The sequence below is a fragment of the Hypanus sabinus genome, chromosome 8 (assembly GCF_030144855.1).
Source record: "Hypanus sabinus isolate sHypSab1 chromosome 8, sHypSab1.hap1, whole genome shotgun sequence".
In the NCBI taxonomy this organism is placed as follows: Eukaryota; Metazoa; Chordata; class Chondrichthyes; order Myliobatiformes; family Dasyatidae; genus Hypanus; species Hypanus sabinus.
This window is the reverse complement of record NC_082713.1, coordinates 49692881-49717432: the sequence shown is the minus strand read 5'-3', so window position 1 is coordinate 49717432 and position 24552 is coordinate 49692881. Positions and strand designations below refer to the sequence as shown.

Sequence of the window (24552 nt, the reverse complement as noted above, 5' to 3'; positions counted from 1 at the left end):
GTCCCAAGCCCAGGAGGAGAGTTGGACATGGGTCCAGCACACAGGCAAGAACAATCTAAATGTGAAGAGAAATCTGCCTCAGCCACTCCATCAGACAGTAAGTTTCAGATGTTTACCACCCTTTTAGGAAAAGCAATTTTTCAAGTCCATTCTAATCCATTTTATTAACTAATTACTTTAAATCTATGCCCTCTAGTTTTCAATCCCTCTTCTAAGGGGAATGGCTATAAGGTTCCAATTTAGGTAACATCCTCTCAAATCCACTCTGTACCATCTACAAGCAATCGCACCTTTCCTGTAAGATGGCGACCAATATTGTTTGCCATAGGCAGGCGGTTGTCTATCAAGTATTTTAATTCTGTACCTGGTCTGATAAAAGAAAGGTTTTCTACCTAACACTTTAACCACTTTAGCCTGTGTTGGTGCCTTTAAGGATGTTTGGATTTAAGTAAATTTGGATCGGTATATGGATGGTAGGGGTATTGAGGACTTTGGTCCCAGTGCATGTTGCTAGGAGTAGGTAGTTCAACTGGCTTAGCATGGACTAGATGGGCCAAAGAGCCTGTTACTGCGTTGTAATTTTCTAAGTCTTATGGACTCCAATCAACCTTCTTCTACAGCCAACACACACAAAATGCTGGTGGAACACAGCAGGCCAGGCAGCATCTATAAGGAGAAGCACTGTCGACTTTTCAGGCCGAGACCCTTCGTCAGGACTAACTGAAAGGAAAGATAGTAAGAGATTTGAAAGATTTGAAAGTCCACTACTTTCAAATCTCTTATTATCTTTCCTTTCGGTTAGTCCTGACGAAGGGTCTCGGCCTGAAACGTTGACAGTGCTTCTCCCTATAGATGCTGCCTGGCCTGCTGTGTTCCACCAGCATTTTATGTATGTTGTTTGAATTTCCAGCATCTGTAGATTTCCTCGTGTTTGTTCCCCATCGGCCCCGACTGAACCTGCCGTCAGCAGCTCGCCAAAGCTCTCTACCCTTGGACAGTCTTTCAAGTTGTCCCCGGGGGTGGCCATCTTCGAAAATCCTCCCTCTCTCAGGGACGAGGTCTTTGCAGTTTCTGGTGGCGAGAAAGTGGCAGGTTTGCTGCATCCATGCCCAACACTCCTCCTTTCGCATCGGGATCGTTCGGGGAGGAGTTCTAATCAACTTCGGCGTTCTGAAATTTTCTGAAAAGCCAAACAATTGTAATAACTTGCTGCAAATATATAAGACGTAATGAAATGCAATTGAAATAAGACTGAGATTCTTCTTCAACTGTTGGGAAGATGGCAGTCTTGGGTAAATTATTTGTCGTTCGCCGATCAGTTTATATTCTAAGTAAATTTCCATGCTTAAATTTAAAATATGAGAATAATCGAAACTTAAAGGGCAGATCGGGTGTCGAGATCCTTATGAAAATCATCGTGTTGACTGGAATCCGCTCAATTCTGCAGCCAGTGATTTTCAGCAGCCGAGTGTCTCCTCCTATCTAGACACACCCACAACAGATCGCGGAGTTTTTTGTTAAGTTTATTTCCTTCCAGTAAAGCGGATAACCATAATTTATTAATCCTTGTGATGCGATGGCTGGACAATACTCCCGATCTTGCAGTTCGGAATCGGCGGCTCCGATGATTTCGCCGAGCCCTCGAACCTCCGTAAATTCCAAACTGTTTCTGGCAGCGGCGGTCGGCGGCTTAGTTTTGTTTTTATTGCAAGCAGTTGCGATTGCGGGATTGTCTCTGTATTTCACAAAGGAAATCGCACAGGTAAAGTCTGCCTCCTGGGTAGAACGAATCGGTTTTATGTTAACAAGTATTTAATTCTGTTAAAAGTCTGGTCTAAGAGAGATTTGGGAAGTGATTGCGGAAGGTGTTCTCACTTCGAGATGTACAGAAAGTAATTACATTACTGCTTCGCTGCTTATTTACCGGCTAAGTTACGGGCTATTTATATATCAGCGGCTATTTGCAAAGGAAGTTACAACTTATTGTGCCAATGCGAATTCTGGTAAACAACAAGCATAAGTCCGCAGAGAAAGTGAAAACGAAACACTGGACAGTGTACAAAGTTTGCAAGAGGGCGAGTTGTACGAAATGCCGCGGGTAATATGCATTTGCCGGCTTCAGGATGCTGGAGGAACTGAGCAGGTTGGGCAGCACCAGTCGAAGGGAATAAACAGTCAAACGTTTCGAGCCAGGACACTTCATGGAGACTGAGAAGGAAGGAGAGAGAAGCCAGAATAAAGGAGGTGGAGTGGGGGAGGGGAGGGGTAAAAGCTCGCAGGTGACAGGTGATACCAGTTGAGGGGGTAGGTAGGTGGGTGAGGGTGAAGTGAGAAACTAGGAGGCAATAGGTGGAAAGCATAAAGGTTTGAAGAAGAAGGAATCTTATAGCAGAGGACAGTGGACTATGGGAGAAAGGGGAGGAGGAGCGGCGCAGCTGAGGAGAAGGAAGGGGGAAGGGAGTAAGAGTGAGGACGCGGGGAGAAATCGATGTTTATGCCATCAGGTTGGAGACTACCCACATAGAATATGAGGTGTTGCTCCTCTAACCTGAGAGTGGCTTCATTGTGGCAGGAGCGGAGGCCATGGACCACCAATTTGTTTTTCCCCCTCAGAACTTCAAACACATCCATTCACTTTTTAACGCATGAAGAAACGCTTCCTTTTAAAGTTACGAGAAGTCCTCAGGGGGAAGTAGACAAAAAAACGCTTTGCAACATTTCAGTCTGCAAAGGAAGAGTAAAATGACACCACTGGCACTTGACAGGTGCAGTGATTTGATTGAACGCAGTAAGCGGTGTTTGTAAACAAAACAGTTTAAACGATGGTCTTGAGAAGCTCGTGGCTTTAATTACGAAAGGCGCACCCACAGTATACGAGCAAAAGGACTTCCGTTTGGACTTCAGTCGACTTAGTTTGGTCACCATGGATTCGCCCTATTTATTGGAAAGCCGGAGGGCAGAAAGCCCGCGCTGGAAAGGTGTGTCATTTTAAACACATTCCTGGCAGAAAAACACAGTAAAATGAATGAGCACAAGCATTTTTGTCACTTGCTTTAAACTAGATCGGAGTAGATCAATGCACTGAAAATCAAAATAAATCAGAAATGAAAACAAATTGCCGGAAAGCTCCAGCGGGTTAGGCAGCATCTGCAGAAGGAGAGACAAGGTTTCTGGACTGAATTCCTTCGTCATAAATGAGTAAGCGAGCGATGGGTTATAGTGAATGTGGAGGGAGGTAAAATGGAAATTGCTGGGCAGTGCCCAGCGCTAAGTCTGCAAGAGCTGGCTGTTGTTTTAATCGAGCGTGGCACTCCTGCTCCTTCCTGCACTCTTACAGCATGTCCCAGGGCTATCGTGAGGAAACATCAGCTCGTCCTAGGAGTCTCTACTGAATTCTCCATCTTCAGTGAATTTGCTCTTTCTGTTTGCATTGGAACTGACCATTTTGCCTGCCATTCTTTATTTTCCGTTTCTTATATGGTCATATCACAAAACATTACACAAAGAATCCTATCTTACCTGTTCCATTATTTCACCCTTGCATAGAAATTCACTTTCTTTACCCTTTGCTTGATCCTATCTTTGTCACTAATTAGTCTAATTTATTTGTCTTTATCTCAATTCCGATGAAGGGACCTTGATGTGCAGACGTTCAGTTGTTTCCCTGTTCATCAATGCTGTTTGACCTGATGATGTTTTCCAGCATTTTTCTGTAGCATATGAATTCAGCCTCAAGCAAGGGACAGCAGCTCAGGAGAAAGACCAGAAGAAGTAGAAGAGTCAGGAGAAGTGGAGTCTGTGTGGATAGAACTGAGGAACAGTAAGGGCAAAAAGACCCTAATGGGGTTGTCTGCAGGCCCCCAAACAGAAGCATGGATATTGGGTGCAAGTTGAATAGGGAGTTAACATTGGCATGTGACAAAGGTAATGTCGCAGTAGTTATTGGGGATTTCAACTTGCAGGTGAACTGGGAGAATCAGGTTGGTGCTGAACCCCAGGATAGGGAGTTTGTAGAGTGCCTACGGGATGCATTCTGGGAACAGCTTGTACCAGGGCCGACCAGGGACAAGGCTATTCTGGATTTAGTGTTGTGTAATGAACAGGATTTGATAAGTGATCTTGAAGTAAAGGAACCATTAGGAGGTAGTGACCATAATATGTTAAGTTTTTATCTGCAATTTGAGAAGGATAAGGGCAGATCGGAGGTGTCAGTGTTGCAGTTGAACAAAGGAGACTATGGAGTCATGAGGGAGGAGCTGGCCAAAGTTAACTGGACGGATATCCTAGCAGAAAAGACAGTGGAACAGCAATGGCTGTTGGGAATAATTCTTGGGAATAATGCACAAGGTGCAAAATCAGTTCATCCCCCGGAGAAGGAAGGATTCAAAGGGGGGAAAGGGGCCACAGTGGTTGACAAAGGAAATCAGAGATTGCATAGCATTAAAAAAAAAGTATGACAGAGCTAAGGTGAATGGGAAGACAGATGATTGGGAAATTTTTAAGGAACAACAGAACTTAACTAAAAAGGCAAAATGGGAAGAAAAAATGAGGTACGAACGCAAGCTAGCCAGGAATATAAAGGAGGATAGCAAAAGCTTTTTTAGGTATGTGAAGAGAAAGAAGATAGTTAAGAACAATGTTGGGCCCTTGAAGAATGAATTGGGTGAAATTGTTATGGGAAACAGAGAAATGGCAGAAGAATTTAATAAGTACTTTAGATCTGTCTTCTCTAGGGAAGGCACAATCAATCTCCCAGATGTATGGATGGGCCGAGGACATAGGGTAACAGAGGAAATGAAACAGATTGACATTAGGAGGGAAATGGTGATGAGTAGACTGATGGGACTGAAGGCTGACAAATCCCCAGGTCCAGATGGTCTGCATCCTAGGGTACTAAAGGAGGTGGCTCTGGAAATTGCAGATGCATTGGTAATCATTTTTCAATGTTCCTTAGATTCAGGATCAGTTCCTGAGGATTGGAGAATGGCTAATGTTATCCCACTTTTTAAGAAAGGAGGGAGGGAGAAAACAGAGAACTATCATCCTGTCAGCCTAAAATTAGTAGTGGGGAAGATGCTAGAGTCCATTATTAAAGATGAAATAGTGGCATATCTAGATAGCAGTGATAGGATTGGGCAGAGCCAGAATGGATTTGCCAAGGGCAAATCATGCTTGACTAATCTATTGGAGTTTTTCAAGGATGTAACCAGGAAGTTAGATGGGGGAGATCCAGTGGATGTAGTGTACCTCGATTTTCAGAAGGCATTTGATAAGGTCCCACGTAGGAGATTGGTGGGTAAAATCAGAGCTCATGGCATTGGGGGGAAGACATTGACATGGATAGAAAACTGGTTGGCAGATAGAAAGCAAAGGGTAGCGGTGAATGGGTGTTTCTCGGAATGGCAGGTGGTGACTAGTGGGGTGCCACAGGGCTTGGTATTGGGATCACAGCTGTTTACGATTTATATCAACGATTTAGATGAAGGCATGGAGAATAACATTAGCAAGTTTGCTGATGATACTAAGCTGGGTGGCAGTGTGACATGTGATGAGGATGTTAGGAGAATTCAGGGTGACTTGGATAGGCTGAGTGAGTGGGCAGATACTTGGCAGATGACGTTTAATGTGAATAAGTGTGAAGTTATCCACTTTGGGAGTAAGAACAGGAAAGCAGATTATTATCTGAGCGGTGTAGAGTTAGGTAAGGGAGAAGTACAAAGAGATCTAGGAGTTCATCAGTCACTGAAGGTGAATGAGCAAGTGCAGCAGGCAGTGAAGAAGGCTAATGGAATGTTGGCCTTTATTACAAAGGGAATTGAGTACAAGAGCAAGGAAATCCTTTTGCATTTGTACAGGGCCCTGGTGAGACCACACCTGGAGTATTGTGTACAGTTTTGGTCTCCAGGGTTAATGAAGGACATCCTGGCTGCAGAGGAAGTGCAGCGTAGATTCACAAGGTTAATTCCTGGGATGTCCGGACTGTTTAACGCAGAGAGGCTAGAGAGACTGGGCTTGTACACGCTGGAATTAAGGAGATTGAGAGGGGATCTGATTGCAACATATAAGATTATTAAGGGATTGGACAAGATAGAGGCAGGAAATATGTTCCAGATGCTGGGAGAGTCCAGTACCAGAAGGCATGGTTTAAGAATAAGGGGTAGGTCATTTAGGACAGAGTTAAGGAAAAACTTCTTCTCCCAGAGAGTTGTGGGGGTGTGGAATGCACTGCCTCAGAAGGCAGTGGAGGCCAATTCTCTGGATGCTTTCAAGAAGGAGCTAGATAGGTATCTTATGGATAGGGAAATCAAGGGATATGGGGACAAGGCAGGAACTGGATATTGATAGTAGATGATCAGCCATGATCTCAGAATGGCGGTGCAGGCTCAAAGGGCTGAATAGTCTACTTCTGCACCTATTGTCTAATGTCTATAGAAGGTCCATTTGAAGACCATAAGACATAGGAGCAGAATTAGGCCTTTAGGCTGATTAAGTCTTCTCTGCCATTCCATCATGGCTGATTTATTTTTCTTCTCAGCCCTATTCTCCTCATAACCTTTGATCTCCATACTAATCAAGAACCTGTCGGCTTCTTTAAATATACTCAATGTCTTGGTCTTCACAGCTATCTGTGGCAAAGAATTCCACAGATTCACCCCCCTCTGGCTAAATAAATTCCTCCTCATCTGTGTTCTAAAAGAACTATCTATTCTTTGCCTTCTGGTCTGAGGCTCCCCCACTATAGGAGCCACCACTCCAAGTCTACTCTATCGAGGCCCTTCAATGTTCAATAGATTTCAAGGAGATCCCCCCCTTATTCTGTTAAACTCCAGCAAGTATAGGCCCAGAGCCATCAAATGCTCCTCATACGTTAAACCTTTCTCATGAATCTGCCCTGGACCTTCTACAATGCAGCACATACTTTCTTAGATACGGGGTTCAAAAGAGCTCAGTGTGCTCCCAAGTGTGGTCTGACAAAGGACTTGTCAAGTCTCATCCTTGCTCTTATAATCTAGTCCTTCGGAAATGAACGTGAACAATGCATTTGCCTTCCTTACCACCGACTCACCTGCAAGTTAACCTTTAGAGAATCCTGCACGAGGACTCCCAAGTCCCTTTGTACCTCTGATTCTTGAATTTTCTCTCCAGTTAGAAAATAGTTTTCATCTTTATTCCTTCTACCAAAGTGCATGACCATACACTTCTCTATACCATATTCCACTTGTCACTTCTTTGCCCATTCTTCTAATGTCTAAGTCATTCTGCAGACTCCCTACTCCCTCAATACTACCAACCCCTCCACCTATCATCCAAAAACTCTTCAACAAAGCTCTGTCTGCACCGAGTTATTATGCAATAGCAGCTCTGTTGATGGCAGTGAACGGTTAGCCCAGAAATAAGGAAATTCAACAGAAATATTACTTTTGATTGTTATCTGAAGGCAAATGGAGATATATGATTACTGTTAGGATAGCGTGTGGACCGTATGGTATGAAGATGGTCCAGCAGCACTTGAAAATTGGATGTATGGACTGAGTACAGTACACATCAGTTGTTTCAAGATACCCTGAATATCACTGGCCACAGATCAAGATATGAAAAAGATAACTTGTTGCAGTTTGTTATTTAATCACCAATGATATCATAATATTCCTTTCCCCTGATGGCCCATGATTTGACATTATGTCTTGAAGTTTAATTGTTAACATATTACCCCAGATTACATTAATGCAGGAATATAATCAAGGTGCCATGGTACAACAGTGTGGAAAGAGAGTGTTGAAAGAATATTTTATTTATTAATTTGCCTCAAACTTTGGCATTTGCTAGGGACTGGCACCAACCAAGTGGCAGCTCCCTGTAAAGAATATTGATCTATTTCAATATTAAGAACAGATCAATGATACTGTCTCAGGTTCCAATTCAGGTATTTTTTTACTGGGGTGTTGGTTGGGGGAGAGTTGTGTTTGAAATTGAGAGGGGAATAGGATTGCATTGGGTTGATTGTTATTTAAAGATAATAATGCAGTCATCTGATCTCAACCCTCTGCTGCCTTGAGGCTTTGAGAGGAAACCCCAAGGAAAAATCTGGAGCTGGAGTCCCTAAGGCAGTCCTATACTGAGTTCAATGCTGATGGGAAATTCCTGTCCCTGCCATTCCTTTGGATTTTTCAGCTGCATGGAGAGGGACAGCTGCATGGATGCTGCCCTGGCTTGCATATCCACTTCAACGCAGACAACTAGGATGTCTCCTTCATGGTCGTCCTTGACCAATGGAGGGCCCTAACATTCATCTATAACAGCCATACTGTTACTGGTGATATTTGTAAGCTCATCATAAAATAGATAGCGAACTTATATGTTCTAATTTCTACGTCAATCATTTATGGTGGATTTCTTGATCAGTCCTTTCTGGCTTTATTTTGTAAGTAATAAGTTATAAACTGATTTAAAGCACATTTTGTTTTTAAAAAAATATATTAGACATGCATTTATGAAGTACCATTAGTGTTCCATTCAAAACATTCCAAAAAAGCCAGTCAAGCACTTCTGAAGTGCACCCCTTGGAAGAAACATTGCAACTTGCTTGCACACAGCTTCAGGAGGAGAATGTGATGATAAGATTATCTGACAGATGGACAGTGGGATTAATCTTATGCACTTCAAAATACTGCCATGTAAATTTTATTTCTACTGGAGATGCCTTACTCGAGCAGCACAACACGTTTTTGCTGCTGCATGCACACATAACACCAAATTGTGAATTGTCCCTGACATGAAGCTGGAAACTTCTTTTTTCAAAGTTGGAGAATCATTTGCTCAGCTGTAAGTAACAATAATTAAATCAAGATAAAGCAGAAGTGTGCTTTGTTAATAAATATATAGCATTTTGTTGAAATAAAATCTCTGTGTAGATTTAGATATTGGCTTTAAAAAAATGTAAGCATTAATTATCATCACATCAACTGAGATTCTCATTAAATGGGTAATACCCGCTGTAAAACCAGTTTGTGCTGAACAGGTGAAATTAGCATCTTGGTATTCATCATCATCATTGTGTGTTGTGCTGTATGCCGTGGGAAATCCTGGTCTTTAGTCTGAGAAGTTCTAATAAGCTTTTCAAAACTTTTGCCTGTCCATTCCTTGATGTAATTCACAAATACCACCGCAGCTTTTTTCCATCAACTTTTCCCGTCACTGCAAGGTATGAGTGGAATGTTTACACTGTGGTGTTACCTTAGTGTAGATCTACGCTGCACTATACTGTAGTGCCCTTTTCAGAAATAGGCCATTTGATAATGGGTGTGTGGTAGCAATATCCAATTAGAAAGCAAAAAGTTGACCTTGGTGAGATGATTCAGACTGCCTGCTGATGCTGTAAATACTCACCAGGACAGGATGAAGTTATATAGTGAGGAACGAGAATGACCCAAAACTGCATTGACCTTAAAGAGCAAACACAAGGAAATCTGCAGATGCTGGAAATTCAAAGAACACACACAAAATGCTGGAGGAACACAGCAGGCCAGGCAGCATCTATAAGGAGAAGTACTGTCGACGTTTCGGGCCGAGACCCTTCGACAGCGCTTCTCCTTATAGATGCTGCCTGGCCTGCTGTGTTCCACCAGCATGTTGTGTGTGTTGACTGCATTGACTTTGTTGTTTTTTTTACATCTACCATCTGACCCTCCAAGCCCTGCTAGCATTTTTATATTTTGTCTCATGTGCTAAGTTCTTTCCCCAAACATCTCCTCTCTGTGCTCTTTACTAATATTATTGCACCTGCTTCCAGCGTTCTTTCAGGCAAAGCTTTCTATATGTTAACATCCTTCTTCACTGTGCCCTGCTTATTTGGCTAACAATTTTATATCTGTTTTCTTCATTGGAAACTGTACTTACTCTGTTAAACACATTAATGCTCTTAAATATATCTTTAGATCTACCCTTTATCATGTCTTTACTAAGGAGAAAATTTTGTTTTTTTTTCTGAGCTGGAAGCATATATGTTTATGTCCTGTTGCAGAGTACTTGGAGGGTCTGTCTTTTAAATGAGATAATATGCTGAGCCCAGTCACTTACCAGGAAAACACAAAAGGATTCATGCTACTGTTCAATGAAGCAATGGAGAACTAGTCCAGTGACCTGCCTGGTATTTATCTTATTTAACAGGACAGAGAAGATCATCTGCTTATCATCACATGAATGTTTGCGGGGCGGTTTCGTTGTCGTATTTCCAACTTTACATTTTTGTCTGCACTTCAGAACTCTTTGCTTGATGGTAAAAATGGGTTTGGGGACTTGAAAGGAACATGAATGGTGTTAGTATTTTTCCACAACTTTCACTCCATGTCCAAATAATTATTTTTGCCACAATTGTTGGGATCGTCACTACCCGCCACTGTGGCCCAACGCTCTGTACACTCTCTGAAACTTTGACATCTTCCCACAAATTGCTTTGCCAAAGTTGGGCAACATAATTTAGCTGAGACTTAATGAAGTGTCTGGATGTAAAAACTAAGCATAGTTTCCTGAGCCTGGATTGTATACCTTTACTTATAAAGTCAAAGATTCTATACATCTTTTCAACTGTTTGTTCTGCTGATCCAGATTGTTCTCACAGGTAGTATCATTGGAGCATGCCAGTGATGGCAGCGATCGTATTTTGTTTCCCATACAACTTTAACTCTATCCATTTTGTTTTCTTTGCCAGTAACCATTCCATAATAAAGTAAACAAAACTGGATGGATATGACCTCCAGTTGAGAGACATTTTATCCTCTCCTCGCTCAGCTTTAGGATTCTATTGACATCAGATCAAAGCATGGGTATCGAAACACCCTCATCTTCTATAGTTATAACTAGCTCCACCATCTTCATTAAATATTCACTTTGAAACAAGTGTGTTATGTTAACATGAAACACTAAATACCTATTGGTGTACAGCTTTAGATAAAGGAATTCATACAATTGAATATGCAAAATTTATTTTTGAATAGGAGAAACTGAACAGCTTATAGGGTTGCAGCTGAGCTTACAGCCTTGTAGCCATCTGCAGAGAGGCATAGTTACAATCTGCAATGATCCTTGCAATTTAATCTCATTTTCCTTTCCTGTCTTACTGAATCTTGTCTACTATTCTTCACCTCCCTCAGCTCCAATGCCATATTTAAGTTTGCTGATAACACCGCTGTCATTGGCTGAATCAAATGCGGTGACAAATCAGCATATACCAGGGAGATGGAAAATCTGGCTGAGTAATAACATAACAACAACTTCTCACTTAATGTCAGCAAAACCAATGAGCTGATTATTGACCTCAGGAGGAGGAAACTAAAGGTCCTTGACCCAGTCCTCACTGGGGAATCAGAGGTTGAGAGAGTCAGCAACTTTAAATTCCTCAGTGTTATCATTTCAGAGGATCTTTCCTGTGTCTGAATCAGAATAGGCATCCATTAGTCTTGTGAGACCATGGATTTGCGCCTTCCAGGGCGCAGGCCTGGGCAGGGTTGTATGGAAGACTGGCAGTTGCCCAAGCTGCAAGCCTTCCCCGCTCTACACCACCGATGTTGTCCGAGGGAAGGGCACTAGGACCCAAGCAGCTTGGTACTGGTGTCGTCGCAGAGCAATGTGTTGTTAAGTGCCTTGCTCAAGGACACAACACGCTGTCTCAGCTGAGGCTTGAACCAGTGACGTTCAGATCACTAGACCGATGCCTTATCCACTAGGCCACATGCCAACACCTAAGCTGTCAGTGTAAATTTGAAGAAAGCACGGCAGCACCTCTACTTCCTGAGAAGTTTGCGAAGACTCAGCATGATATTGAAAACTTTGACAAACTTCTATACATGTGTGATGGCTGCATTATGGCCTGGTATGGAAACACCGATGCCCTTGAGTGAAAAATCCTACAAAAAGTAGTAGATATGGCTCAGTCCATTATAGCGAAAGCTCTTTCCACCATTGAGCCTGTGCAGCATTGGAATGAAGAACCCTCAGCATCCAGGGCACGCTCTGTTCTCGCTGCTGCCGTCAGGAAGAATGTACAGGAGCCTCAGGACCCGCACCACCATGATCAGGAACAGGTGCTACCTCTCAACCATCAGATTTTTGTGCCAAAGTGGACAACTTCACCCATCTCATCACTGAACTATTCCCACAACCTGTGGACACACTCTCAAGAACTTTTCACCTCATACTCATGACATTTATTGCATGTTTTCTCTCTTTTGTATTTGTACAGCTTGTTGTCTTTTGCACATTGCATGTTTGTCTGCCCTGTTGGGTGTGTTCTTTCATTGATTCCACTGTGTTTCTTGAATTTATTCCACATGCCTGCAAGAAAACAATAACAGGGTTGTAGATAGTGACAGGTATGTATTAATAATAAATTTACTTTAAACTTTGAGCCAACACTTTACAGTCAGCAGAATTACCGTGGGTCAAGGGGTACATTTCTGACAGATTCAGAACATTTGTAAAGGAATTTCCATCGTCTGTTTATACACCAAATGATTAGTGATCATGGCAAAGCACCAAATCAATGTCAGTATGGCCAGAATTTTACTGGGACATGGCCATTGCTATTTAATATAATTGTGGTTGTGTGACTGTAAATCTAAGTGTTTAAAATGATTACCGATTCTTACTCACCTTTTGTACATCTTGCTTTACAAAGCCATTGTCTCTTGTATTTTAGGGTAAGAATCAGACAGCTTCCCGGGAGCTGTGGTGTTTAAATAATCCCGAGAAACTTCAACTGCTAATCACTGAAGAGACTGAAGACATAGACAACCAGATCAGAAAAGATCCCTGTTGGATGCTGGCTAACAAAATTAGATTACTTGCAAACAAGGTGATTAAACAGACCATAATATCTCTTTTCTCCCTGATTTCTGCCATATTACGTTCCAGCTGCAATTTTTGTATTGACTTAACTTCAAAGTTCAAGAAGGTACAAAACTGGAACGCAATAGGCTCCCCCTTCCCTAACATCAGAGGGATGGATCTCTTTAGAAAAAGTTAGTGTTTAGTACCCTTATCCATCTCTTCCCACCATCTTTTGTGCTTGAAATCACCACCCATGGCTCCCCCATACCCGGACTTATCTGATCCATGTGTAGTAGGCCAGTCTTACTGCCATAAGCACCCACGGCTCCGGCAGCAGAGCGAAGAGGACCCGCCTACGAAATGTTCACGTAAAACTTGCAATTAAAATTTTTAAATTATCTGGCAGCTTAAAAAATAAAATTAATTGCTTTAAGATTATTAAACTTAAAAACAAAAGTTAACTAAAACTCTTTCTTCCTAACATGAATCCAGTATTGCTAATATTGGAAGGTCTCAGCACGACTGGCTTTCACTGTTAAACTCCCATGTAGAGTTCAGCAGCAGACCGAACTAATGATGTTATCTGCAGGATTTAAACATTTAACAGTACCTGTGCAGAATTCTGGAACCCAATGCTGCTATATGGCTGAATCGAGGCATTGTGGAAACCTAACTGGAATGATTCAAATAGGAAAGTGGAGCTTTTGGAGGTAGAAACACTCTCAAAGACTTCGAAGAGGAAATAAAATCAGAACGGGACAAATTATTACAACAGGGGGATAGAAGAATAACTACCCGAAACTTGCTAGATCTTCTACATATCCAGTTACTTGTTTGCACGTTGGCTGTGAGTACTGCTTGATGGCACAGCATCAGATCACCAGAAGATGTAAATTTAGCTCTTAGTATGTTCACTTGTGGTTCATTATTTGGAGATTGTTTTGCTGATACAAAAGTCACACTGCCCAGTGAACAATTCAATCGTCTTATTAGAAAACCTTCTATAAATGATATACTGTGGTGCACATTGTTTGTTGTGTTGATGCATTAAGTGAGGATGGGGTGGGGAGAAAGTTTTGACATATATATGGACTTAATATACAGTTTTACATTAAATCTAGCTTGCATTGACCTAGTCTCACCATTTTCTTCAATAAAATTACTACAGGTATCAGAAGAAGTTAGCAAGCAACATATAATTAAAGGTGAGTTATTTCACATCCATATGCATTGACAATCTCCATTCCAACAAATTCATATAAATTACACAACTGTTTTCCTCTACAGATTTAATAGACAAACTACCTCCAGACATTGTGAAGTCTGCAGTGCCGTTGGAGAATAGAGCGATGCAGAGTCCCTCTGCACATCTCACTGTGAGATTTGGTTCACTGCAAGGTCAGTAGTACAGGTTTCTAGATTAACTACAGTATATTCTTTGGTCCGTTTGTTGGCTGCACACCATCTTGATTTGGAAATATAACTGATATTTGCTTAATTATTGCTGAACCCCACCTAACGACATTATAGGAGTTTCTATGTTCTATAAGAATTGCAATGGTTCAAGGATTTGATTCACTTCTTATTGTTGACAATGGGTGAACAATAAATATTGGCCTTGCCACTCAATACTCACATTATAAGATTAATAAATATAAGTACGAATAAAATGTCAAAAAATACCAGTGAAGTGCATCACCGCTGAAACTCTTTTCGAGATGCAGTAGTATGGCACTTCAGTGATGGTTTATAATACCACAAGACCCTAAGACATATAAACAGAATAAGGCCATTCAGCCTATCGAGCCTGCTCTGCTATCTGATCATGGCCGATCCACTTTGCTCTCAACCCCATTCCTCTGCCTTCTCCCTGTAACCTTGCACGCCCTAACTTATCAGGAATCTATCAACCTCTGCCTTAAATACATGCAAAGATCTGGCCTCCACAGCCACCTATAGTAATGAATTCCACAGATTCACCACCAACTGGCTAGAGAAATTCCTTCTAATCCCCATTTTAAATGGTTGTCCTCCTATTCTGAGGCTGTGACGACTGATCGTAGACTCACCCGTTATAGGAAACATCCTCTCCACATCCACTCTATCTAGGCCTTTCAACATTTGATAGGGTTCATTCAATACACTTCTCTACACTATATTCCATTTGCCACTTCTTTGTCCATTCTTCCAACCTGTTCAGGTCTTTCTCCAGACTCCCTACTTCCTCAATATTAACTACCCCTCCACCTGTCTTTGTATCATCTGCAAACTTGGTCTATCCTGCTTGTTATTTCTTCAAAGAATTCCAACAGTTTTGTCAGGCAAGATTTTTCCTTAAGGAAACCATGCTGACCACAGCCTATTTCATCATGCGCTTCAAGTACCCCAAAATCACACCCTTAGCAATCAACTGCATCACCTTCCCAACCACTGAGGTCAGTCTAACTGGCTTATAATTTTCTTTCTTCTGCTTCTCACTCTTCTTGAAGAGTGGAATGACATTTGCAATTTTCCATTTCTCTGGAACCATGCCAGAATCTTTTGATTCTTGAAAGATCATTACTAATACCTCCACTAGCTCTTCAGCCACCTCTTTCAGAACCCAGGGATGTACACTGTCTGGTCCAGGTGACTTAGCTATCTTCTGACCTTTCAGCTTCACAAGAACCTTCTCCCAAGCAATGGCAACTTCACACACTTCTTGACACTCTTGCGTCACAAGAGTGTCACTGACTGTTAGTGTCTTCCGCAGTGAAGACTGATGTAACATACTTATTCTGTTCATCTGCCATTTCCTTGTACCCCATTACTACCTCTCCAGCATCATTTTTCAGTGAGCCAATATCTACTCTCGCCTCTCGCATAATAACTTAGTGTATCTGAAGAAACTTTTGATATTCTCTTGGTATTAGCTCGCTTGCCTTCATATTCCACCTTTTCCTTCTTAATGACTTTTTAGTTGCCTTTTGTTGTTTTTCAAAAGCTTCCCAATGCTCCAACTTCCCATCATTCTTTGGCTTTTAAGTTGGCTTTGACTTCTCTTGTCAGTCATGGTTGTGTCATCCTGCCTATAGAATATATCTTCTTTGGGATGTATCTATCCTGTACCTTCTGAATAGCTCCCAGAAGTTCCAGCCATTGCTGCTGTGCTGTCATCCCTAGCAGCTCCTCTCTCATCCTTCTATAGTTCCCTTTACTCCACTGTAATGCTGATACGTCGGACTTTGCTTCTCCCTCTTAAATTGCAGGATGAAATCTATCATATTATGATCACTGCCTTTTAAAGATTCCTTTACTTTAAACTCCCTAATCAAATCTGGTTCATTACACAACGCCCAATCCATAATTGTTGATCCCCTAGTGAGATCAAGCACAAGCTGCTCCAAAAAGCCATCCCATAGGCACTCTGCAAATTCTCTCTCTCAGGATCCAATTCCACACCATCCTGATTTTCCCAATCTACCTGCAAATTGAAATCCCCCGTGATTATTGTAACATTTCCCTTTTAACATGTATTTTCTATCTCTTGTTGTAATTTGTAGCCCACATCCTAACTACTGTTTGAAGGCCTGTATAAAACTGCCATCAAGGGCTTTTTGCACTTGCAGTTCTTTAACTCTACCCACAATGATTCTATATCTTCCGATCCTATGCCACCTCTTTCTAAGGATTTGATTTCACTTTTTTAACAACAGAACCACACCACCCCCTATGCCTACATGCTTTTCCTTTCAGTACAAGTGTATTCCTGGATGTTAAACTCCCAACCAAAATCCTCTTTCTGCTATGACTTTATGATGTCCACAATGTCATACCTGTCGATCTCTAACTGCACAAGATCATCTACCTTATTCTGTATACTGTGTGCTTTCAAATATCAAAATCTAATTCCTGGAGATTCATAGAGGTACAGCCACGAAACAGGCCCTTCAGCCCATCTAATCCATGCTGAAAACATTTAAACTGCCTACTTCCATTGACCTGCACTGGACCCATAGCCTCCATACCTCTGCTATTCGCGTAGCAATCCAAACTTCTCTTAAACATTGAAATCAAGCTCACATACATCACTTATGCTGGCAGTTCATTCCACACTCAATCCTCTGAGAGAAGACGTTTCTCCTCATGTTCCCCTTAAATTTTTCACCTTTCACCCTTAACCCATGACCTCTGGTTGTAGTCCCATCCAATCTCGGCGGAAAAAGCCCGCTTGCATTTACCCTATCTATACTTAGCCTGCTTGCATTTACCCTATCTATACCCCTCATAATTTTGTATACCTCTATCAAATCCCCTCTCGATCTTCTGCGTTCTGAAGAATACAGTCCTTATAACTCCGGTCCTCCAGACCCAGCAATATTCTTGTAAATTTTCTCTGTACTCTTTCAAGCTTCATTACAACTTTCCCATGACTAGAACTTGATGCTGCCTGACCTGCTGAGTTCTTCCAGCGTTGTGTACGTACACAATACTCCAAATTAGGTTTCACCAATATCTTATACAATTTCAGCAAAACATCCATCTCCTGTACTTAATACATTGATTTATGAAGGCCAATATGCCAAAAGCTTTCATAATGACCCTATCTACCTATGATGCAACTTTCAAAGAATGATGTACCTGTATTCTCAGATCCTTCTGTTCTACCACACTCTACCACAACCAGGTAGCACCTGGTTGGTCCTACTGAAATGACAAACCTCACACTTCTCTGCATTAAATTCCATCTCCCACTTTTCAGCCCATTCTCCAGCTGATGCAGATCCCTCTGCAAGCCATGATAACCTCGCTTGCTGTCCATTCCACCCACAATCTTGCTGTCATCCACAAATCTGCTGATCCAATTAACCATGTTAGCATCCAGATCTTTGGTATAGGTGACGAACAACAAAGGATCCGACACCGATCTCTGTAGCACACCACTGGCCACAGGCCTTCAGTCAGTGAGGCAATACTCTACTACCACTTTCTGGCTTCCCCCACGAAGCTGATGTCTAATCCAAGTTACTCTCTCATCCTGAATGCCGAGTGACTGACCTTCTTGAACAACCTCCCATGCAGGACCTTGTCAAATGCCCTTCTAATGTCCATGTAGACAACATTCTTTGCCTTGTCCTCATCCACTCTCCTTGTAACTTCCTAAAAAAACGCTATAAGATTGGTTAGACATGATCTAATGCACACAAAGCCATGCTGACTAACCTTGCCTATCCAAATGCTTATATCTCCGGTCTCTTAGAAAACTTTCCAATATCTTTTTCACAACAGACAGCAGAGGTCATGGTGGAGGGAGTACATTCGGATTGGAGGGTGTGACTAGTGGTGTCCCACAAGGATCAGTCCTGGGACCTCTACTTTTCATGATTTTTATTACCTACCTGGATGTGGGGGTAGAAGGGTGGGTTGGCAAGTTTGCAGATGACACAAAGGTTGGTGGTGTTGTGGATAGTGTAGAGGATTGTCGAAGATTGCAGAGAGACATCGATAGGATGCAGAAGTAGCAGATGGAGTTCAACCCGGAGAAGTGTGAGGTGGTACACTTTGGAAGGACAAACTCCAAGGCAGATTATAAAGTCAATGGCAGGATACCTGGTAGTGTGGAGGAGCAGAGGGATCTGGGGGTACATGTCCACAGATCCCTGAAAGTTCCCTCACAGGTAGATAGGGTAGTTAAGAAAGCTTATGGGGTGTTAGCTTTCATAAGTCGAGGGATAGTGTTTAAGAAACGTGATGTAATGATGCAGCTCTACAAAACTCTGGTTAGGCCACACTTCAAGTACTGTGTCCAGTTCTGGTCACCTCACTATAGGAAGGACGTGGAAGCATTGGAAAGGGTACAGAGGAGATTTACCAGGATGCTGCCTGGTTTAGAGAGTATGGATTATGATCAGAGATTAAGGGAGCTGGGGCTTTACTCTCTGGAGAGAAGGAGGATGAGAGGAGACATGATAGAGGTGTGCAAGATATTAAGAGAAATAGACAGAGTGGACAGCCAGCACCTCTTCCCCAGGGCACCTCTGCTCAATACGAGAGGACATGGCTTTAAGGTAAGGGGTGGAAAGTTCAAGGGGGATATTAGAGGAAGGATTACTACTCAGAGAGTGGTTGGTGCGTGGAATGCACTGCCTGAGTCAGTGGTGGAGGCAGATACACCAGTGAAGTTTAAGAGACTACTAGAGAGGTGTATGGAGGAATTTAAGGTGGGGGGTTATATGGGAGGCAGGGTTTAAGGATCAGCTGAACATTGTGGGCCAAATGGCCTGCACTGTGCTGTATTGTTCTATGTTCTAACTGATGTCAGACTTAACTAGCCTATAATTTCCTGCTTTCTGTTTAGCTGTGTTCTGTTCTCTTTTAAACAGTGGAACAACACTGGCTATCCTCCAGTCCTCTGTACTGCCCTTGTCGTTAAGGAATATTTAAATACCTCTTCTAGGTTCTTGGCAATTTCTGCATTTGCCTCCGTAGGGTACGAGGGAACACTTATCAGTCCCTGGGAATTTATCCACCCTGACTGTCATTTAGGTAGAAAACACTTCCTCCTCTTTAATCTGTACAGGGTCCATGAAGTTAATGCCACTTTGCCTCACTCTGTATCCATCTCCTGAGTAAATACAGACGCAAAGAATAAATTTAAGATCTCCTCCATCTGTTTTGGCTCCACACATGGATTACCATTCTGATCTTCCAGAGCAGTCCTTCTGCTCTTAACATGTGTGTAGAATCCCTTTGTATTCTCCTTCAGCTTGAGTGCTGGAGCAACTTCATGCCTTCTTTTAGCTTTCTTGATTTCTTTCTTACATTTCTCTTGCATTTCTTACACTCCATAAGAACCTCATTTGTTCCGACCTGCCTATACCTACTATGCACTTCCTTGAAAACCAAGGTTTCCTACATTTGTTATCTTTACCTTTTATTCTGACAGGCACATACAAGCTTTGTATTTTTTCACTCTCCCCCCAACTTCTTTATAGGGCCCCTGCCCCCTCCTTTAGTCCTGATGAAGGGTTTCGGCCCGAAATGTTGACTGCTTCTTTCAATGGATGCTGCCCAACCTGCTGAGTTCATCTAGCTTTTTTGTATGTCAAGCTTTGTACTTGTCACCCTTTTTGATCTTGTCCCCCATTACAATGCAACTCATCCCACTGACTGCAATTTTGCCCTACCATCTGCCTGCCCTCCCTGAGAGTGTCACTACACACTGCCTCCTGCTTGTACAGTAGTTGCCCCATTCTCAGTTTTCCATCCCCCTGATGAAATAGTTTAAACTATCCCGAGCAGTTCTAGGAAACCTGTCCTCAAGGATGTTGGCCCTCCTCCGTTCAGGTGTAACCCCTTCCCTTAACTTCCCATAACTTCCTCAGAAGAGAGCCCGATGATCCAGAAATCTGAAACTCTGCCCCAGTTCCTCAGCCATACATTAATCTGGCAGTTCATCCTATTCTTATCTTCACTGGCGCACGGCACAGGTAGCAATCCAGAGATTAATATACTGGACGTCTCATTTTTCAACTTTCTACATCACTCCCTGAATTCTCTCTACAGGACCTCTTCCATTCTCCTCCTTGTGTCTTTGGTGCCAATCTGTACCAAGATTTCTGTCTGCTCACCCTCCCCCTTTAGAATGTTATATTGTAATTGTTATATGGTTATATAGAATGCCATGGACCTGATCCAAGATGGCCCTGAACCTGGCATCTGGGAGGCAACATACCATCCGCATGTCTCTACTTCATCCACATAATCTTATTTCTACTCCTCTAACTATGGTATCCCCTATCACCACTGCAGTCCTCTTCTCCCCCTTCCCTTCTGCACCAGACACAGTACCAGAGATCCAGTCACTATGGCTCCCCCTGGTAGGTTGTTGTCCCCAACGGTATCCAAAGCAGGGGAATGGCTACGGGGGATACTCTGCTCTGGCTACCCATTTCCTTTCAATTTCCTGACAGTCACCCATGTACCTGCCTCCTTGCAACCTAGGGGTGACTACTTCTCTGTAGCTTCCACCTATCACTTCCTCAATTACCGGCATGAGTAGAAGGTAATTGATCTGCAGCTCCAGTTTCTCGACAGGTTCTCTGAGGAGCTGCAGCTCAGTGTGCCTGGTGCAGATGTGGTTACCTGGGAGACTGGTGTCCCAGAATTCCCACATCTCAGACAGAGGGCTCAACACTGTCCCTGGAGTGATCCTCACTGCTCTAACTATGTACTAACAGACAAAAAATGAAACTTACCAGATAGCCCTCTGTTATAAGCAGAGAGACAACATCTGCTGGAAGTAAATTCCTTGTATGTGCACAGGTACTTGGCAATTAACGTCTGATTCTGATATTTATCTTGCTTAAGTCTATTGAACCAAAGCCTCCCCATTCTAACACTGGTCTGCTCACACAATGGCCACTCTGCTTGTCCATACCTTACTTTTATTTACCGTTGCTAATAAATTGCTATTAATAATGTTTTTTTTTTAAAAAGAGACTCCTGGATAGGTACATGGAGCTTAGAAAACTTGAGGGCTATCGGTAACCCTAGGTAATTTCTAATTACTCTGGTAATTTAATCAAGATGAGCTATGCTGGGCTTTAGCAAGAAAGAAGAAACACATTTGAAATTGCAGCTTCCAGACTATTATTTCTTAAACAGGTTCACCCGACTTTCTGGACAGATCATGCCGCCACCTTGTGAAATGGGGCATTGGAAAAGGGTTATCACACATCCACGACATGACAATCAATCATGGAAAATTGCGAGCCAGTCAAATGGGCAGGTATTATGTTTATTCCCAGACGTTTTTCAGATACAAGCATGAGGACACAGCTGATTATGAAGACCATTCTGCAAAACCCAATGAGCAACTGCTTGTGCAGTGTATATACAAGATGTCTACTTCCTACCCATCACCGATCCTCCTCATGAAAAGCGTAGGAACAAAATGTTGGGCAGCAAATGCTGAGTATGGTATGAATTCCATCTACCAAGGAGGACTTTTTGAATTAGAAGCTGGTGATGAAATATTCGTAACTGTCTCTGACAGAGAGTTGATGGATGATAATGAGGTATCTAGCTACTTTGGATCCTTTAAACTGGATGTGTAAGATTGAATGAGATATCATTTTATAAAGAGCTACTTGTTCAAAATGAATTCATTGAATCAAACAACTACCATAAAATCAGTTTTACTGGTCTTTTGTCCAAAACTTGAGCTAACTTGAGGATTGTCTATAAGAATTTTACTTTCAGTTGAGTAAAATGTGTTAAATGACCAATATAGCTCAGTTCAGAAAGATCTTTGTTATCTACTTCACACAGCTGGTATATAGAGCTCCGGCTATAGTAGTCAAAAAACTGAATGAACTCTTCTCTGATTTTGTGGAAGTACCAAAGCTCCTGCTATGCCTAAACTTCCCCTCTCAAAATACAGATGCACTTGTGTGGTAAATTGAGATATTTCCCCACAAACAAATAAGTCACTCATTAGCAGTTGATAATGGAGAACAGGGGAAAGTATCTGCTAAAAGTAGAAAGTGGAGCCACAGTCTGTGCTTGAAGGTTAAAAAATCCATGCTTCAAAACATCCCTACACCACAGGAAGGTGCCGAAGATATGGATTAAGAGAATTGCACTGTTAAAGAGTTTTGGCACTGATAAATAAATTTGTAGAAGTGTTACAGGAGTCGAGACTTTCTCTTACACAAATACACTAATACCATAGCCAGTCCCTGATGCCTTTTGAACTGTTTGTTTGATTTCCTGCTTTATACATTAAATGGAAATGTCAACATTCTTGCTTCTAACTTAAGCTTTTATCCCCCTTCACGTGGTCCCTTTTGACTCTTCTACTCATCTTCCAATTTCTGCAAATGGGCTACTGAAAAACATGCATGCCCAACAACATTTCCAACTGGCTTCCATGTCATTCTAGTCCACTCTCCCCATTCCTTTGTTTGTTTTACTTAAGTCTTTACCTAATGACTTCTACCTAAGTCATTCCACAACTGATTTCCCTCCAGTCTTCCCTCCCACCTTTCTATCCTTCCAAGAACTCATTTACCTTATTTCCTCCATATCTCAGATATTCTCAGCTTGTTGCAATGACCAAATGTATCTTCTTTCTTTTCAGAATATTAAAACAGTGTTCTTCATCAGCTGGCCCCTCCCACAATACAGTCATATAAATGGATGGCAGAAGCAACGTTTGACTTGCTTCTTCCTTAGCATCCGCTGAACCAAGGGAACAAGCAATTTACTTATTTTCCACCAAGTTAGCAATCTCTGCTCATGATGCAACCTCCATTAGTTTAGGGAAACCAAATTTACAATAGGTGATAAACACAAAAGATTCCGCAGCTGCTGGAGGGACTCAGAAGATCAGGCAGCATCTATGGAGGGGAATAAAGAGTCAATATTTCAGGTCAAGGCCTTCAGCAGGGCTGGAAGAGGGAAAAAAACAGAATAAGAAGTTGTGGGGAGGGGAAGGAGAACACACTGGCAGGTGATGGGTGAAGCCAGGTGAGGGGGAAGGTGGCAGATTGGGTGAGGCTGATCTAGAAGATTTTCATTTTAATTCCTCTCACACACACAGTTTAGCCTCTGGCAGCACTGCAGTGCTGATCTATTGGAAGCTTGAAGACATAATTTCATCTTTTGGCCCAGGAACTTCCAATTTTAAAGCTAATGCTAAGTTCAGTAACCTCAGGACAAAACTTTACATTCCACTATTTCATACCATGAGCTGGTAGTAGTTCTGAAATTGCCATTTAAAGCTTATGCTAACTTCTGTTATTTCAAACCATTACTCTTTATTGTCTTTTAATCACTGCAGTTTGTCTTCCATTGTATCACACACCTCAACTTATTTTCTCTCCCACAATGACCTGTACCTCTATCTCTCCCTCTACTGTATTCATTTTTTCTTTATTTACAGCCAGACAACACCTTACATGCCCAATTTCTTACAGTTTTGACAAAAGAAAGATGCTGACCTAATTTTAATGTAGGTCCTCTTCTCCCAGATAATATTTGATGCTACTGTGTACTTCTGGCAATTTATTTTTATTTCATTCCAGAGAAGGGAATAATTGAGATTGATTCAAAATTATTTTAGCATGTCCAAGATTCCTATTTTATCAAATAAATACTGCATTTTGTTTGAAAACTATAACTGCATGTCTTTTTCAGTGTTAAAGGTAATTGCTCATCACCCACGTAACATCTGTTTATACCAGTTCCTGTGTATTTTGTACATACTGTACTCTTTTACTGATGATGTATCAATACAAGGTATCAGTTTCAATGTACCAGATTTGGAATAAACTGTACTCATTAAAAATGTAGAAGAATATTTTTTTAATTCAGTTATGCATTCAGTACAAGAAATTACATATTTGATTTGAAAAGGTGAAAATGACACATAATAAATTATTTCAGTAGACCAATGTTAACTATTATCATACGAGTCTTCTGAGATTGGTCAGCAATGCCAATCCATTACAATGTATTTAAGATTAAATAAAAAGGTAAATTGTGATATGACCATTTCCAATTGATGCATATAGTAACTATGGTACATTGTTACCAGTTTTGGGGTTAACTTGTGGTGCTGAAAAACAATTTACTAATTTGGGCTAGACAACTAAATACCACCACCTACCACCAAAACATTGAATTTATTTTTGCTTTCTGAAATGTAATTGTCATAATAAAAACCAAATTTGGCTTTCAGAA

At 41.7% G+C, this 24552-nt stretch overlaps 1 protein-coding gene across 1 annotated transcript; it reads left to right on the top strand.

The window, feature by feature from the left end:
- The first annotated feature begins 851 nt into the window (after window positions 1–851).
- Window positions 852–24154, top strand: LOC132398126 (tumor necrosis factor ligand superfamily member 10-like). The gene is made up of 5 exons (XM_059977149.1): window positions 852–1762; window positions 12695–12850; window positions 13994–14030; window positions 14113–14223; window positions 21472–24154. The coding sequence occupies exons 1-5, from the start codon at window positions 1577–1579 to the stop codon at window positions 21921–21923; spliced, it is 942 nt and encodes a 313-aa protein (XP_059833132.1). The 5' UTR covers window positions 852–1576; the 3' UTR covers window positions 21924–24154.
- The last annotated feature ends 398 nt before the right edge of the window (window positions 24155–24552 follow it).